Genomic DNA, 16,915 nt, shown 5'->3' with positions numbered 1-16,915 from the left:
AGCATCTGAAGACACACACACCTGGCTTGACACCTGCAGCATCTGAAGACACACACACCTGGCCTGACACCTGCAGCATCTGAAGACACACACACACCTGGTCTGACACCTGCAGCATCTGAAGACACACACACCTGGCCTGACACCTGCAGCATCTGAAGACACACACACCTGGCCTGACACCTGCAGCATCTGAAGACACACACACCTGGTCTGACACGTATAGGCCTACAGAGGCTCTACAGACACGAGGCCTATGGATGCTCTACCTGCTCTACAGACACGAGGCCTATGGATGCTCTACCTGCTCTACAGACACGAAGAGACCTATAGATGCTCTACAGACACGAGGAGACCTATAGATGCCTTACAGACACAAGGAGACCTATAGATGCTCTACAGACACAAGGAGACCTATAGATGCTCTACAGACACAAGGAGACCTATAGATGCTCTACAGACACAAGGAGACCTATAGATGCTCTACAGACACAAGGAGACCTATAGATGCTCTACAGACACAAGGAGACCTATAGATGCTCTACAGACACAAGGAGACCTATAGATGCTCTACAGACACAAGGAGACCTATAGATGCTCTACAGACACAAGGAGACCTATAGATGCTCTACAGACACAAGGAGAGCTATAGATGCTCTACAGACACAAGGAGACCTATAGATGCTCTACAGACACAAGGAGACCTATAGATGCTCTACAGACACAAGGAGACCTATAGATGCTCTACAGACACTAGGAGACCTATAGATGCTCTACAGACACTAGGAGACCTATAGATGCTCTACAGACACTAGGAGACCTATAGATACTCTACAGACACAGGGAGACCTATAGATGCTCTACAGACACTAGGAGACCTATAGATGCTCTACAGACACAAGGAGACCTATAGATGCTCTACAGACACAAGGAGGCCTATAGATGCTCTACAGATACAAGGAGACCTATAGATGCTCTACAGATACAAGGAGACCTATAGATGCTCTACAGACACAAGGAGACCTATAGATGCTCTACAGATACAAGGAGACCTATAGATGCTCTACAGATACAAGGAGACCTATAGATGCTCTACAGATACAAGGAGACCTATAGATGCTCTACAGATACAAGGAGGCCTATAGATGCTCTACAGACACAAGGAGACCTATAGATGCTCTACAGATACAAGGAGACCTATAGATGCTCTACAGATACAAGGAGACCTATAGATGCTCTACAGATACAAGGAGGCCTATAGATGCTCTACAGACACAAGGAGGCCTATAGATGCTCTACAGATACAAGGAGACCTATAGATGCTCTACCTGCTCTACCAGCACTATTCTCTACATAGCTTGTATTCATATGTACATCAAGCGCATAGCAGCATTTTAAGTTTCACAATGCATGTTTATTATTTCCTAATGTATACAACTGCCTGTTGCACAAAGAGTGTGCAACAGGCATCCCGGGTCATGGTGGGGAGTGAGGGAGATGCATGCCTGGGAATGTCACCCTGATGGACATAGTTAAGATAGACACTACGGGCTCACCATAGCCCGTGCTACTTGCAACTTTTTGTTCCAAGTAGCAAATCTTAAACAACATGTGATGGACCCGTGACATTCCTTCTCCCTCAACCCGTTTGACAAACATCTTGTGCGGATGGTAAGATGGTTACGGGGTCATGGTCTAGCCTGGTGATGAGGACCACCGGGAGTAGGGGCCATAGTGTAGCATGGGAGTAGGAGCCATAGTTTAGCATGGGAGTAGTGGCCATAGTCTAGTATGGGAGTAGGGGCTATAGTTTAGCATGGGAGTAGGGGCTATAGTTTAGCATGGGAGTAGGGGCTATAGTTTAGCATGGGAGTAGGGGCCATGGTCTAGCATGGGAGTAGGGGCCATGGTCTAGCATGGGAGTAGGGGCCATGGTCTAGCATGGGAGTAGGGGCCATGGTCTAGCATGGGAGTAGGGGCCATGGTCTAGCATGGGAGTAGGGGCCATGGTCTAGCATGGGAGTAGGGACCATGGTCTAGCATGGGAGTAGGGGCCATGGTCTAGCATGGGAGTAGGGGCCATGGTCTAGCATGGGAGTAGGGGCCATGGTCTAGCATGGGAGTAGGGGCCATGGTCTAGCATGGGAGTAGGGGCCATGGTCTAGCATGGGAGTAGGGGCCATGGTCTAGCATGGGAGTAGGGGCCATGGTCTAGCATGGGAGTAGGGGCCATGGTCTAGCATGGGAGTAGGGGCGCCATGGTCTAGCATGGGAGTAGGGGGGCCATGGTCTAGCATGGGAGTAGGGGGGCCATGGTCTAGCATGGGAGTAGGGGGGCCATGGTCTAGCATGGGAGTAGGGGGGCCATGGTCTAGCATGGGAGTAGGGGGGCCATGGTCTAGCATGGGAGTAGGGGGGCCATGGTCTAGCATGGGAGTAGGGGGGCCATGGTCTAGCATGGGAGTAGGGGGGGCCATGGTCTAGCATGGGAGTAGGGGGGGCCATGGTCTAGCATGGGAGTAGGGGGGCCATGGTCTAGCATGGGAGTAGGGGGGCCATGGTCTAGCATGGGAGTAGGGGGGGCCATGGTCTAGCATGGGAGTAGGGGGGCCATGGTCTAGCATGGGAGTAGGGGGGCCATGGTCTAGCATGGGAGTAGGGGGGCCATGGTCTAGCATGGGAGTAGGGGGGCCATGGTCTAGCATGGGAGTAGGGGGGCCATGGTCTAGCATGGGAGTAGGGGGGCCATGGTCTAGCATGGGAGTAGGGGGGCCATGGTCTAGCATGGGAGTAGGGGGGCCATGGTCTAGCATGGGAGTAGGGGGGCCATAGTCTAGCATGGGAGTAGGGGGGCCATAGTCTAGCATGGGAGTAGGGGGGGCCATAGTCTAGCATGGGAGTAGGGGGGGCCATAGTCTAGCATGGGAGTAGGGGGGGCCATAGTCTAGCATGGGAGTAGGGGGGCCATAGTCTAGCATGGGAGTAGGGGGGCCATAGTCTAGCATGGGAGTAGGGGGGCCATAGTCTAGCATGGGAGTAGGGGGGCCATAGTCTAGCATGGGAGTAGGGGGGCCATAGTCTAGCATGGGAGTAGGGGGGCCATAGTCTAGCATGGGAGTAGGGGGGCCATAGTCTAGCATGGGAGTAGGGGGGCCATAGTCTAGCATGGGAGTAGGGGGGCCATAGTCTAGCATGGGAGTAGGGGGGCCATAGTCTAGCATGGGAGTAGGGGGGCCATAGTCTAGCATGGGAGTAGGGGGGCCATAGTCTAGCATGGGAGTAGGGGGGCCATAGTCTAGCATGGGAGTAGGGGGGCCATAGTCTAGCATGGGAGTAGGGGGGCCATAGTCTAGCATGGGAGTAGGGGGGCCATAGTCTAGCATGGGAGTAGGGGGGCCATAGTCTAGCATGGGAGTAGGGGGGGGCCATAGTCTAGCATGGGAGTAGGGGGGGCCATAGTCTAGCATGGGAGTAGGGGGGGGCCATAGTCTAGCATGGGAGTAGGGGGGGGCCATAGTCTAGCATGGGAGTAGGGGGGGCCATAGTCTAGCATGGGAGTAGGGGGGGCCATAGTCTAGCATGGGAGTAGGGGGGCCACAGTCTAGCATGGGAGTAGGGGGGGGCCATAGTCTAGCATGGGAGTAGGGGGGGCCATAGTCTAGCATGGGAGTAGGGGGGCCACAGTCTAGCATGGGAGTAGGGGGCCACAGTCTAGCATGCAAATAGTGGTCATAGTCTAGCGTGGAAATAACAGGGCCATAGTCTAGCGTGGAAATAACAGGGCCATAGTCTAGCGTGGAAATAACAGGGCCATAGTCTAGCGTGGAAATAACAGGGCCATAGTCTACCATGATAATGGGTACCATGACAATAGGGGCTGTAATTTACCACAGTCATGGGGCCATACTTCACCATGCTAATGAGACCATACTCTACCATTATAATAGGGGCCATTATCTATCCTTATCTAAAGGTCGTAACTGACCCCCAATGCAGAGGTCAAGGACGTTAAGCTAAATAGTAAATGAGTAAAAGGTATAATGTAAAATGGATCAAAAGGAGAGACAATTAGCACGCGAACACGAGGAAAATGGAACACTACTCTTGGAACACCACAACACATGAAGAAGGGGGACTAAAACATTATAAGTAATATTTAGACATTCATGAAAGACGAAGTTGAGTCGTGCTACTACAACTACTACTACTACTACTACTACTACTACTACTACTACTACTACTACTAATACTACTACTACTACGACGTCGCTACGCCCGCGGTCGTCTAGGCAACCCGGTATAGGCAAGATGCTCCGTAACAAACCCGTTTGCAATATTAACCTGACTGTGAAGGAAGGGTGACTCGGGGCGCACGAAGCTCCGCTCCCGCTGCACAAACCGGCGGTCACTCTGGAACACCCGGACAACACACAAGCGTTAGGGACATCAAGGCCACCTGAGGCACGCCACCAGAGGACACGTACACATGACACACCACAGCTTCTCAAGCCATAACATAGGACACCAGAATCATTTAAGGCCATTTAATACATGCATAAGCTGAAATAAAGCGAATCTGGGCAGCAAAGGTAACGGAAAGTATGCTGGTAAGGCTTAGTGGTGCCTTTGGTGAGGCCTGGGAGCTGGGATGTGAGGCCTGGGAGCTGGGATGTGAGGACTGGGTGCTGGGATGGGAGGACAGGGAGCTGGGATGTGAGGCCTGGGAGCTGGGATGTGAGGACTGGGTGCTGGGATGTGAGGTCAGGGAGCTGGGATGTGAGGCCAGGGAGCTGGGATGTGAGGCCTGGGAGCTGGGATGTGAGGCCTGGGAGCTGGGATGTGAGGCCTGGGAGCTGGGATGTGAGGCCTGGGAGCTGGGATGTGAGGACAGGGAGCTGGGATATGAGGACAGGGAGCTGGGATATGAGGACAGGGAGCTGGGATATGAGGACAGGGAGCTGGGATATGAGGACAGGGAGCTGGGATATGAGGACAGGGAGCTGGGATATGAGGACAGGGAGCTGGGATATGAGGACAGGGAGCTGGGATATGAGGACAGGGAGCTGGGATATGAGGACAGGGAGCTGGGATATGAGGACAGGGAGCTGGGATATGAGGACAGGGAGCTGGGATATGAGGACAGGGAGCTGGGATATGAGGACAGGGAGCTGGGATATGAGGACAGGGAACGGGGATATGAGGACAGGGAACGGGGATATGAGGACAGGGAACGGGGATATGAGGACAGGGAACGGGGATATGAGGACAGGGAACGGGGATATGAGGACAGGGAACTGGGATGTGAGGCCTAGAAGCTGGGATATGATAACAGGGAGCTGGGATATGAGGACAGGGAGCTGGGATATGAGGACAGGGAGCTGGGATATGAGGACAGGGAGCTGGGATATGAGGACAGGGAGCTGGGATATGAGGACAGGGAGCTGGGATATGAGGACAGGGAGCTGGGATATGAGGACAGGGAGCTCGGATATGAGGACAGGGAGCTGGGATATGAGGACAGGGAGCTGGGATATGAGGACAGGGAACGGGGATATGAGGACAGGGAACGGGGATATGAGGACAGGGAACGGGGATATGAGGACAGGGAACGGGGATATGAGGACAGGGAACGGGGATATGAGGACAGGGAACGGGGATATGAGGACAGGGAACGGGGATATGAGGACAGGGAACGGGGATATGAGGACAGGGAACGGGGATATGAGGACAGGGAACGGGGATATGAGGACAGGGAACTGGGATGTGAGGCCTAGAAGCTGGGATATGAGAACAGGGAGCTGGGATATGAGAACAGGGAGCTGGGATATGAGAACAGGGAGCTGGGATATGAGAACAGGGAGCTGGGATATGAGGACAGGGAGCTGGGATGTGAGGCCTAGAAGCTGGGATATGACAGGGAGCTGGGATTTGAGGACAATTAAGCAGCTGGGATATAAGGAAGGAGAGAGAGAACCGTGCCCAACCACTTTGACCATCGGGAATGGAAAGTAGACTCCACAATAGCAAGGGCGTGGTTCTACCGTCCAGTCCAGGAACAGTAAGTCCAGTCCAGTCCAGTCGGTTAGCAGGAACAGTAACCGGACATACTAATATATGAAAATTAAATGCAAATGACGCTATATTATGAACACTGTACAGAAATAAGATATCCAAACCTAAATTTAGGAGTCACTAGCAGTATTAATTACTCACAAACACAATAAAGATATATTAAGAAAATACAAAATGGAATCACAATAGTGTGATATATATTGGAAAGTCTTTGGAACAGGGCAATGGGATTGAACCCGCTCTCTGGGATGAGCCTAAACGAGGGTTTAATTCCACCGCCCTGCTCCAAACAGTTCCTTAAATCAAGAATATTATCCACCAGCATAAAACTAAAAAATCAAAAGACATGGGAAAAACATTTTGTTAGTAAAACCACATGGTAATGGACTGCTTGTAATAGTCAATTGACGACCGGTGTAACTTAAGCACATCTTGTACAACCATTTGAGCGCCAGCAAGAGGGAAGAACTTTATGATAGAAGGGGAAACTTTGAGACATACTCCGGCATCAACATAAAACATGGGAGATTTGAGTTGCTTGTTTATTGAGTATGCTTCCTGTCACCTAATGTCTGTTCATCTAGCAGTAAATAGATACTTTGGATCTAGGCAACTGTTGTGGGGGTTGTATCCTGGGGAAAGTTAGTAGTTCGACATTGTGAGGACAGTGTCGAACTATTTATAAAAGTTCATTTGTCAGAAAGTCCTCGCTAAATTGATTGGGAGATGGCTTCGTCAATAACGAATTGTAAACTCATTTTCAATAGGAACATTATTGAATCTGCTTTCATACAGATTACAAAATCATTTAATTTGAACATTAGTAGTGGTTTGTATAATTTAGATCTATTTTTCATTGATCATGGCGATTTAAGTAGGATCATTGATACACATTTATCTCACTAATACCTTATTAATATCCCATTATCTCTTTAAAGACATGGTATCTCACCTCACCTCTTTCCTGGCTATATATCCACACTCACTGAACTGTAAATCTATCTTTCTGAAGATGTAATGAAGATACAGTCCCCGTGGTGCAGTGGTAAGACACTCGCCTGGCGTTCCGCGAGCACTTTGTCATGGGTTCGTATCCTGGCCGGGGAGGATTTACTAAGCGCAAATCCTTAACTGTAGCCTCTGTTTAACTCAACAGTAAAATGTGTACTTGGTTGTAACAACGATTCTTCGCGGCGGGGATCGTATTCCAGGGACCTGCCCGAAACGCTACGCGTACTAGTGGCTCTACAAGAATGTAACAACTCTTCTATATATCTCAAACAAAAAAAATATCTATTATAAAGTACTTAAGGAAATTCCTGTCTTAATCCCTCCTTCGTGGTCTCGTACAGGAGAACTTAACTGCTTGACCATCATGACTGGACAAAAGATGATGGTAGCCGAGACTATTTCCCCATCATCCCGCCGGCGCTCTGATGGTAATCTTGAGCATGGTATTTTATAAAATCACCTCACATTTTTTTGGGCAGCAACACAAATGCAAACAAATGCTGCTCACATGGCCGCCCACAAAATGAGGTGATTTGATAAAATACCATACCTAAGATTACCATCAGAGTGCCGGCGGGATGATGGGGAAATAGCCTCAGCTACCATCATCTTTTGTCCGGTCGTGATGGTAGTGGTTAAGGTCTTCTGTACACCAGTTGCATAGTGCTCCTAACAGTATGGGTTCGAGTCACTTCTGGGGTGTATAATTTTCAGTCATATATATATATATATATATATATATATATATATATATATATATATATATATATATATATATATATATATATAATATATATAATATAGTATAATGAGTGGAAGTGGAAATGTTCTTTTTCAATTCTAAGTGGAAACAGTCGAGCGTGTGACAGACAGTTTCATCTTGTTTCTGATGGAACTGTCCGCCAACATTCTGTCATTTCAGACCGTTGTCTAGGGTCTAGGTGCGCGCCCCGGGACATTGACAATGGACAACCTGTTACAGGAGCGAGGAACAATACCTCTCTCAACTTTATTTCAGCAGATAATCTGCTTGAAGCAGTCAGAGCGACGTCCACCAGGACCTTGCCCCACATCCCCAAGGCTGCCCGTCACCAAGCAGCAGCCAAACTCACCAGTCTGCTGACAAAGGTCAACAATGCTTCTAGAAGCACTGGAGCATGGCACAATCTCCTACTTTTGGGGAATTCATGCCTAGCATTACCGCCCAGGAGAGACAAGTCATTAGCAACCTCAGTAATTAGGGCTCTTAATGAATTCCCCAGAGCAGACAACCTGGTCCGCCTCCCCCCTCGTGCCAAGAACACCAGCCGCAGGACGACCAACAATAACTCATCTGAGAACCACAAAATGAGAGCACAGATCACCAGGAAGATAGAAGAGGGCAATACCACAGGTGCCATCAGAATCATGACCAGCGATGACACTATTGCCCCCAGGAACGCCACGACAGCAGAGGCTCTTCAAGACAAACACCCACCCAGAGCCCCCGACAGCAGCAGGGATCCCCAGGGAAACAATACTGGCATAGAACCCTTGACTGTTCGAGAATCTGAGGTGTACAAAGCAGCCATGTCTTTTCCAACAGGTTCAGCAGTGGGATTCACAGGCCTTAGACCCCAGCATATCAAACAGATGCTGAACCCCGTGCTTTGAGATGCTGCCAAGGACCTTCTAGTGGAACTTACCAGATTCTCCAACATGTGTTTGGCTGGCGGCATCCCTGAGGACATCAGGCCTGTATTTTATGGAGCAGCACTCTGTGCTCTAAAGAAGGATTCTTCTAAAGAAGAAGGGGAATCAGGCCCATTGCCGTTGGCAACACCCTCCAACGCCTCATATCTAATGCTGCAGTGAGGAAGGAAGCAGCCACCTTGCTGAAACCTAATCAGCTCGGGTTTGGGATCCCCCTAGGTTGTGAGGCTGCAGCACATGCAGCGCGGGCTTACATTGCTGATCCCTCAGACCAGAAGGCACTAGTAAAGCTTGACTTTAAAAATGCCTTCATTCAAGTCAGAAGAGACGCTGTCCTCAGGGCTGTACACAATCATTTCCGTCTCCTTTACCCCATTCATCCGATCGTGCTACAGTGGGGACTCTAAGCTTTTTTTTTTTTTTTTTTGGGGGGGGGGGGGGGTAGCATGAAATAGACTCCTGTGAAGGTGTCCAACAAGGTGATCCCTTAGCCCCCCTCCTTTTCTGCTTAGCTATCAAAGAGGTCACTGATAGTGTGACAAGTGAGCTAAACATCTGGTACCTGGATGATGGCACTCTCGCCGGCACCCAGGATACCATTTTGGAGGATATAAGGAAAATCCAGGAGCAGCCTTGGGCCTCATTCTCAATGCATTCAAATGTGAAATAGTCTCCCGCAACCGAGATATCACTGGGCAAATAAAAAATGTTCTTCCAGACATTCTCGTTGTCGAGCCACCGGACTGCACCCTCCTAGCTGCCCCCATTGGCCCGCAGTCAATCGTGGAGGCCCTGGATGCAAAAATCACTGACTTAAGGAGAATGTTGGACAGAATTAACAAGACTGATGCCCATGATGCTCTCTTCCTCCTCGCAAGATGCCTGTCTCTCCCTAAGTTGACTGACTTTCTGAGGTCTTCTCCATCCTACAGCAGCCCTAAAATAAATGTTTGACACCCTTCTGAGGTCCATGCTGGTGAAAGCCCTGAACCTGCCATTGAACGACTCTCAGTGGAAGCAAACAACCCTCCTTGTAAAACTCGGTGACCTTGGTGTCCGCACAACCTCCCAGATTGCTCTACCAGCCTTCCTTTCCTTCCCATACATCGCACGACCTCGTAAGAGATATCCTACCTGAATTTCTGAGTGATTCAGCAGGAATACACGATCCTGCCTTCACTGTATGTTCAAAGCAGTGGGATGCTCTTGCAGCCCCAGCACCCATCACAGAGCCAACAAAAAAACACAAACAATCCAGCTGGGACCACCCACTAGTGGAAAAAGTAGCTGATGCCATGCTCAGCGCCGCAACATCAGATAATGAGAAAACCCGTCTCAGAGCAGTGCGCCCCCCATGCAGGAGACTTCCTCCTGGCAGTACCCATGTCGGCAATGGGCACACGTCTAGATCCAGAATCCATTCGTGTAGCCATGGCCCTCCGCCTTGGTGCCCCAATTCACACTGAATACAAGTGTATTTGCAACAGGTTGCAAACAGACCAATATGGACTGCATGAGTTGTATTGCAGAAGCACAAAGGACTGGCATGTAAGACACAAGGAGGTCAATGACATCATCAAGAGGAGCCTCGTCTCAGCTCAGTGCCCAGCGGAGAGAGAACCTCACATCCTAGGGGACCAAAACCCAAATGACCCCCGTACTTCGCCCCGATGGCATCACTATATACCCCGGGAAAAGGGACAATCAGTTGGTGAGGGACTACACATGTGTATCCACCCTGGCTGACACCTATGAACACTTCGGTTCTGATCGAGCAGGTGGGGCGGCCAACCACAGGGAAATGGCAAAATCAGTCAAATACAGGCGATTGGAAAGTCAATACACCTTTGTTTCCATAGCGTCTGAGACGCATGGCCCCTGGGGCAAGAGTGCCTTGGGATTTCTCAAGGAATTGGGCTCCAAGCTCATTGACGTCACCAGAGACCCAAGAGCTGCCAGTTTTTTCTTGTAAACATATGTTGTTGAATATGACCGAAAGGGTAAGATTAATAACTCTTAACACGAATCTTCTCAATATTTCTTACGTTTTTCTTCACTGTCGAGGGTAATTGAAAAATTAACTCTCCAAAATTCATTTTTTACATTTTTATTTTTGGTCTGATGCCTAAAAGCGTTTTGCAAGGGTTTCTTACATTTTCAAAGACTGGTTTACACATATATCATGCTTATATTCGTTTTGGGTGAGGTGATATGACAAATGTTTTGGGTGAGGTGACAGAACAGGAATCAATGGGTATAAATTGGATATGAAAACATAAGACAAAGTAACTACAGAAGGCCTATTGATCCATATTTTTTTTTTTTTTTTTTTTTTTTTTTTTTTTTTTTTTTGAGATATATACAAGAGTTGTTACATTCTTGTAGAGCCACTTGTACGCGTAGCGTTTCGGACAGGTCCCTGGAATACGATCCCCTGCCGCGAAGAATCGTTGTTACAACCAAGTACACATTTTACTGTTGAGTTAAACAGAGGCTACAGTTACGGAATTGCGCCCAGTAAATACTCCCCGGCCAGGATACGAACCCATATTTTCTCTTGCTGCTTCTTTGTTGGTTCAGGGTCTTGAAGTGGCTAGAATATAGTTGTGTTAATTGGCTGTTGATGCCAGATGTCTGCAGGAGCTGAAGGAGGCATTTGAGCAGAATTCTGTGTCGAGTTTCATGTACGAGATGGAGAAAAATGGGAAGCTGCCCTTTCTGGATGGAACAGTCATGGAAAGGAGCGGAGGCTTCCATACTGCAGTCTACACCAAAGAAACAAACATAGGAATGTGCCTCAATGCCAATAGTGACTGCCCCAGACAGGTACAAGAAGAGTGTTGTCAACGCTTACGTCAACCGTGCTCTAAGCCACAGCTCAGGATGGAAAGAAGTCGATGAAGAACTCTGTAGGGTAAGGCAAGTCCTGGTCAACAATGGCTTCTCTAATGGTTTCGTTGAAGACATAAAAAGAAAGGTAAAATGCCATGCAACCTTTGAAGAGTCAACCAACACAACACTTGTACCCCCTATTAGACTATTTTACAGGAACTTCTTTTCGATGGCTCATAAAGTAGAGAAAAGGGTCCTGAAAGATATTGTTGATAGGAACGTCATCCCTACAGACAAAAATCAGAAAATACAATTGATAATTTATTATAAAACCAAAAAAACGGCCAATCTACTCATGAAAAACTCCCCAGACACCAAGCAGAATGCTTTGAAGGAGACCAACGTCGTCTATGCCTTTAAATGCCCACTTGGGGACTGTAAGCCCCAAAGAACTCAGTATATAGGCAAGACAACAATGTCTCTTTCTAGGCGAATAACAATGCATAAGCAACATGGAGCCATCAAGGAACACATAATCTCTTCTCACAACCAGAGAAATCTTAAACACAGAAATCATCGATAGGTACGGCGATAGCAGGCGGCTTGACATCAGCGAGGCACTACACATCAAAAAGTAAACACCAGCAATCAACAGCCAATTAATGCACAACTATGTTCTACCTACTTCAAGACCCTGAATCAATATGGAAGCAGCAAGAGGAAGTATGGGCCAATAGGCCTTCTGCAGTTACTTCCATTCATTTTTTCACTTATCCAATTTATACCCATTGTTTCTGTTCTGTCTTGTGTTTGTCACCTCACCCAAAACTTTTGTACCATATAACCTCATCCAATAGAGTATAAGTACGAAGAATTTGTGTGTAAATTAAGTCTTTGAAAATGTAATACGAATTACGAAACGCGTTCAGGCATCAGACAATTAAAAAATGAATTTTGGAGAATTGTTATTTTTATTACCACCGACAGTGAAGAAAAACATAAGAAATATTGAGAAAATTCGTGTTAGAATTATTAATCTTCCTTTTTCGGTCATATTCAACATATATATATATATATATATATATATATATATATATATATATATATATATATATAAGTATATTTTGGTAGCAGTCTTTCCTGTAGACATATATTATTAAATATGACCGAAAAAGTAAGATTAATAATTCTAACACGAATTTTCTCAATCTTTCGTACATTACGCTTCACTGTTAGAGGTAAATCAAAAATCACTTCTCCAAAATTCATTTTTATTTCTAGTCTGACGCGACACGGGCGCGTTTCGTAAAACTTATTACATTTTCAAAGACTTCACAAATACACAACTGATTAGAACTTACGTATCTCTGATTTTATATCTACATTTAAGTGAGGTGGGAGGGGTGATGTGGCATTAACAAAAGACAGAACAAGAGGGGATATTAATAGGGTATTAAAAGTATCAACACAAGACAGAACAGAAACAATGGGTATTGAATAGAAGTGTTTGTAGAAAGCCTATTGGTCCATATTTCTTGATGCTTCTATATTGGAGCGGAGTCTTGAGGTGGGTAGAATATAGTTGTGCAATAATTGGCTGTTGATTGCTGGTGTTGACTTCTTGATGTGTAGTGCCTCGCAAACGTCAAGCCGCCTGCTATCGCTGTATCTATCGATGATTTCTGTGTTGTTTACTAGGATTTCTCTGGCGATGGTTTGGTTATGGGAAGAGATTATATGTTCCTTAATGGAGCCCTGTTGCTTATGCATCGTTAAACGCCTAGAAAGAGATGTTGTTGTCTTGCCTATATACTGGGTTTTTTGGAGCTTACAGTCCCCAAGTGGGCATTTGAAGGCATAGACGACGTTAGTCTCTTTTAAAGCGTTCTGTTTTGTGTCTGGAGAGTTTCTCATGAGTAGGCTGGCCGTTTTTCTGGTTTTATAGTAAATCGTCAGTTGTATCCTCTGATTTTTGTCTGTAGGGATAACGTTTCTATTAACAATATCTTTCAGGACCCTTTCCTCCGTTTTATGAGCTGTGGAAAAGAAGTTCCTGTAAAATAGTCTAATAGGGGGTATAGGTGTTGTGTTAGTTGTCTCTTCAGAGGTTGCATGGCTTTTCACTTTCCTTCTTATGATGTCTTCGATGAAACCATTGGAGAAGCCGTTATTGACTAGGACCTGCCTTACCCTACAGAGTTCTTCGTCGACTTGCTTCCATTCTGAGCTGTGGCTGAGAGCACGGTCGACGTATGCGTTAACAACACTCCTCTTGTACCTGTCAGGGCAGTCGCTGTTGGCATTTAGGCACATTCCTATGTTTGTTTCCTTAGTGTAGACTGCAGTGTGGAAACCTCCGCCCTTTTCCATGACTGTTACATCTAGAAAAGGCAGCTTCCCATCCTTTTCCATCTCATAAGTGAAACGCAGCACGGAACTCTGCTCAAATGCCTCCTTCAGCTCCTTCAGATGTCTGACATCAGGTACCTGTGTAAAAATGTCGTCAACATATCTGCAGTATATGGCCGGTTTCAAGTTCATGTCGACTAAGACTTTTTGCTCGATGGTACCCATGTAGAAGTTTGCAAACAGGACACCTAGGGGAGAACCCATGGCGACCCCATCTACTTGCTTATACATGTGCCCATCCGGGCTCAAGAAGGGTGCCTCTTTAGTACAAGCTTGGAGTAGTTTCCTCAGAATACTTTCTGGCATGTCAAGAGGAGTACAGGCTGGATCACGATACACTCTGTCGGCTATCATTCCGATTGTCTCGTCCACAGGTACGTTGGTAAACAGCGATTCTATGTCCAACGAGGCTCTTATCCCTGTGGCCCGTGTGCCCCGCAGTAAGTCCACAAATTCCTTTGGAGACTTCAGGCTGAAGGCGCAAGGAACATAAGGAGTCAGCAGGCCGTTGAGTCGCTTCGCCAGTCTGTACGTGGGTGTGGGTATCTGGCTAATGATTGGCCGAAGTGGGTTTCCAGGCTTGTGCGTCTTGACATTTCCATACACATATCCAGGTTTATATTCCCCAATGATCTTTGGCAGGTGGAGTCCGGATTTCTTGGCGTTCACAGTTTCGATCAGTTTGTTGACCTTTGCTTTTAATTCGGCTGTAGTGTCCTTCGTTACCCTTTGGAACTTAGTTTGGTCAGAGAGTATGATGTTCATTTTCGCCAGATATTCGTCTTTTTTAAGAATGACATATATTGGCGACTTGTCACCTCTCCTGACAACTATCTCCTTGTTCTCACGAAGGCTTTTAGCTGCCGCTTTAAGCTCGGGGGACAGTATGGTGCTTCTGTAGTTGCCTCGATTCTTTCCTCCTTCTGCAATAAGTTCTGCAGCAGAAGTTCTGTTGGACGACATATTCGACCTCGAGACACAAAAGAAGGTCACTACCAAAGATACCTTACAAGCAGAACTTATTGCAGAAGGAGGAAAGAATCGAGGCAACTACAGAAGCACCATACTGTCCCCCGAGCTTAAAGCGGCAGCTAAAAGCCTTCGTGAGAACAAGGAGATAGTTGTCAGGAGAGGTGACAAGTCGCCAATATATGTCATTCTTAAAAAAGACGAATATCTGGCGAAAATGAACATTATACTCTCTGACCAAACTAAGTTCCAAAGGGTAACGAAGGACACTACAGCCGAATTAAAAGCAAAGGTCAACAAACTGATCGAAACTGTGAACGCCAAGAAATCCGGACTCCACCTGCCAAAGATCATTGGGGAATATAAACCTGGATATGCGTATGGAAATGTCAAGACGCACAAGCCTGGAAACCCACTTCGGCCAATCATTAGCCAGATACCCACACCCACGTACAGACTGGCGAAGCGACTCAACGGCCTGCTGACTCCTTATGTTCCTTGCGCCTTCAGCCTGAAGTCTCCAAAGGAATTTGTGGACTTACTGCGGGGCACACGGGCCACAGGGATAAGAGCCTCGTTGGACGTAGAATCGCTGTTTACCAACGTACCTGTGGACGAGACAATCGGAATGATAGCCGACAGAGTGTATCGTGATCCAGCCTGTACTCCTCTTGACATGCCAGAAAGTATTCTGAGGAAACTACTCCAAGCTTGTACTAAAGAGGCACCCTTCTTGAGCCCGGATGGGCACATGTATAAGCAAGTAGATGGGGTCGCCATGGGTTCTCCCCTAGGTGTCCTGTTTGCAAACTTCTACATGGGTACCATCGAGCAAAAAGTCTTAGTCGACATGAACTTGAAACCGGCCATATACTGCAGGTATGTTGACGACATTTTTACACAGGTACCTGATGTCAGACATCTGCAGGAGCTGAAGGAGGCATTTGAGCAGAGTTCCGTGCTGCGTTTCACATACGAGACGGAAAAGGATGGGAAGCTGCCTTTTCTAGATGTAACAGTCATGGAAAAGGGCGGAGGTTTCCACACTGCAGTCTACACTAAGGAAACAAACATAGGAATGTGCCTAAATGCCAACAGCGACTGCCCTGACAGGTACAAGAGGAGTGTTGTTAACGCATACGTCGACCGTGCTCTCAGCCACAGCTCAGAATGGAAGCAAGTCGACGAAGAACTCTGTAGGGTAAGGCAGGTCCTAGTCAATAACGGCTTCTCCAATGGTTTCATCGAAGACATCATAAGAAGGAAAGTGAAAAGCCATGCAACCTCTGAAGAGACAACTAACACAACACCTATACCCCCTATTAGACTATTTTACAGGAACTTCTTTTCCACAGCTCATAAAACGGAGGAAAGGGTCCTGAAAGATATTGTTAATAGAAACGTTATCCCTACAGACAAAAATCAGAGGATACAACTGACGATTTACTATAAAACCAGAAAAACGGCCAGCCTACTCATGAGAAACTCTCCAGACACAAAACAGAACGCTTTAAAAGAGACTAACGTCGTCTATGCCTTCAAATGCCCACTTGGGGACTGTAAGCTCCAAAAAACCCAGTATATAGGCAAGACAACAACATCTCTTTCTAGGCGTTTAACGATGCATAAGCAACAGGGCTCCATTAAGGAACATATAATCTCTTCCCATAACCAAACCATCGCCAGAGAAATCCTAGTAAACAACACAGAAATCATCGATAGATACAGCGATAGCAGGCGGCTTGACGTTTGCGAGGCACTACACATCAAGAAGTCAACACCAGCAATCAACAGCCAATTATTGCACAACTATATTCTACCCACCTCAAGACTCCGCTCCAATATAGAAGCATCAAGAAATATGGACCAATAGGCTTTCTACAAACACTTCTATTCAATACCCATTGTTTCTGTTCTGTCTTGTGTTGAT

At 47.1% G+C, this 16,915-nt stretch overlaps 2 protein-coding genes across 18 annotated transcripts in view; one reads left to right on the top strand and one right to left on the bottom strand.

The window, feature by feature from the left end:
• Window positions 1-16,915, top strand: part of LOC123762740 (leucine-rich melanocyte differentiation-associated protein) — a 292,506-nt gene that overhangs the window by 28,824 nt on the left and 246,767 nt on the right. The gene's annotated exons all lie outside the window — the stretch shown is intronic.
• The window catches only part of LOC123762738 (uncharacterized), a 195,043-nt gene that overhangs the window by 49,528 nt on the left and 128,600 nt on the right, over window positions 1-16,915 (bottom strand). For 2 of the 17 annotated variants that reach the window (XM_069332257.1, XM_069332259.1), the window contains exon 4: window positions 4,342-4,410. The exons of the other annotated variants lie outside the window; for them this stretch is intronic. In XM_069332257.1, coding sequence (XP_069188358.1) covers window positions 4,342-4,410 — 69 coding nt within the window. The remainder of the gene's footprint in view (window positions 1-4,341; window positions 4,411-16,915) is intronic. 17 annotated transcript variants of the gene reach the window in all.

This window comes from Procambarus clarkii, chromosome 27, assembly GCF_040958095.1.
Source record: "Procambarus clarkii isolate CNS0578487 chromosome 27, FALCON_Pclarkii_2.0, whole genome shotgun sequence".
Lineage (NCBI taxonomy): Eukaryota > Metazoa > Arthropoda > Malacostraca > Decapoda > Cambaridae > Procambarus > Procambarus clarkii.
The sequence above is the reverse complement of the archived record's forward strand: the minus strand, read 5'-3'. Positions and strand labels throughout refer to the sequence as shown.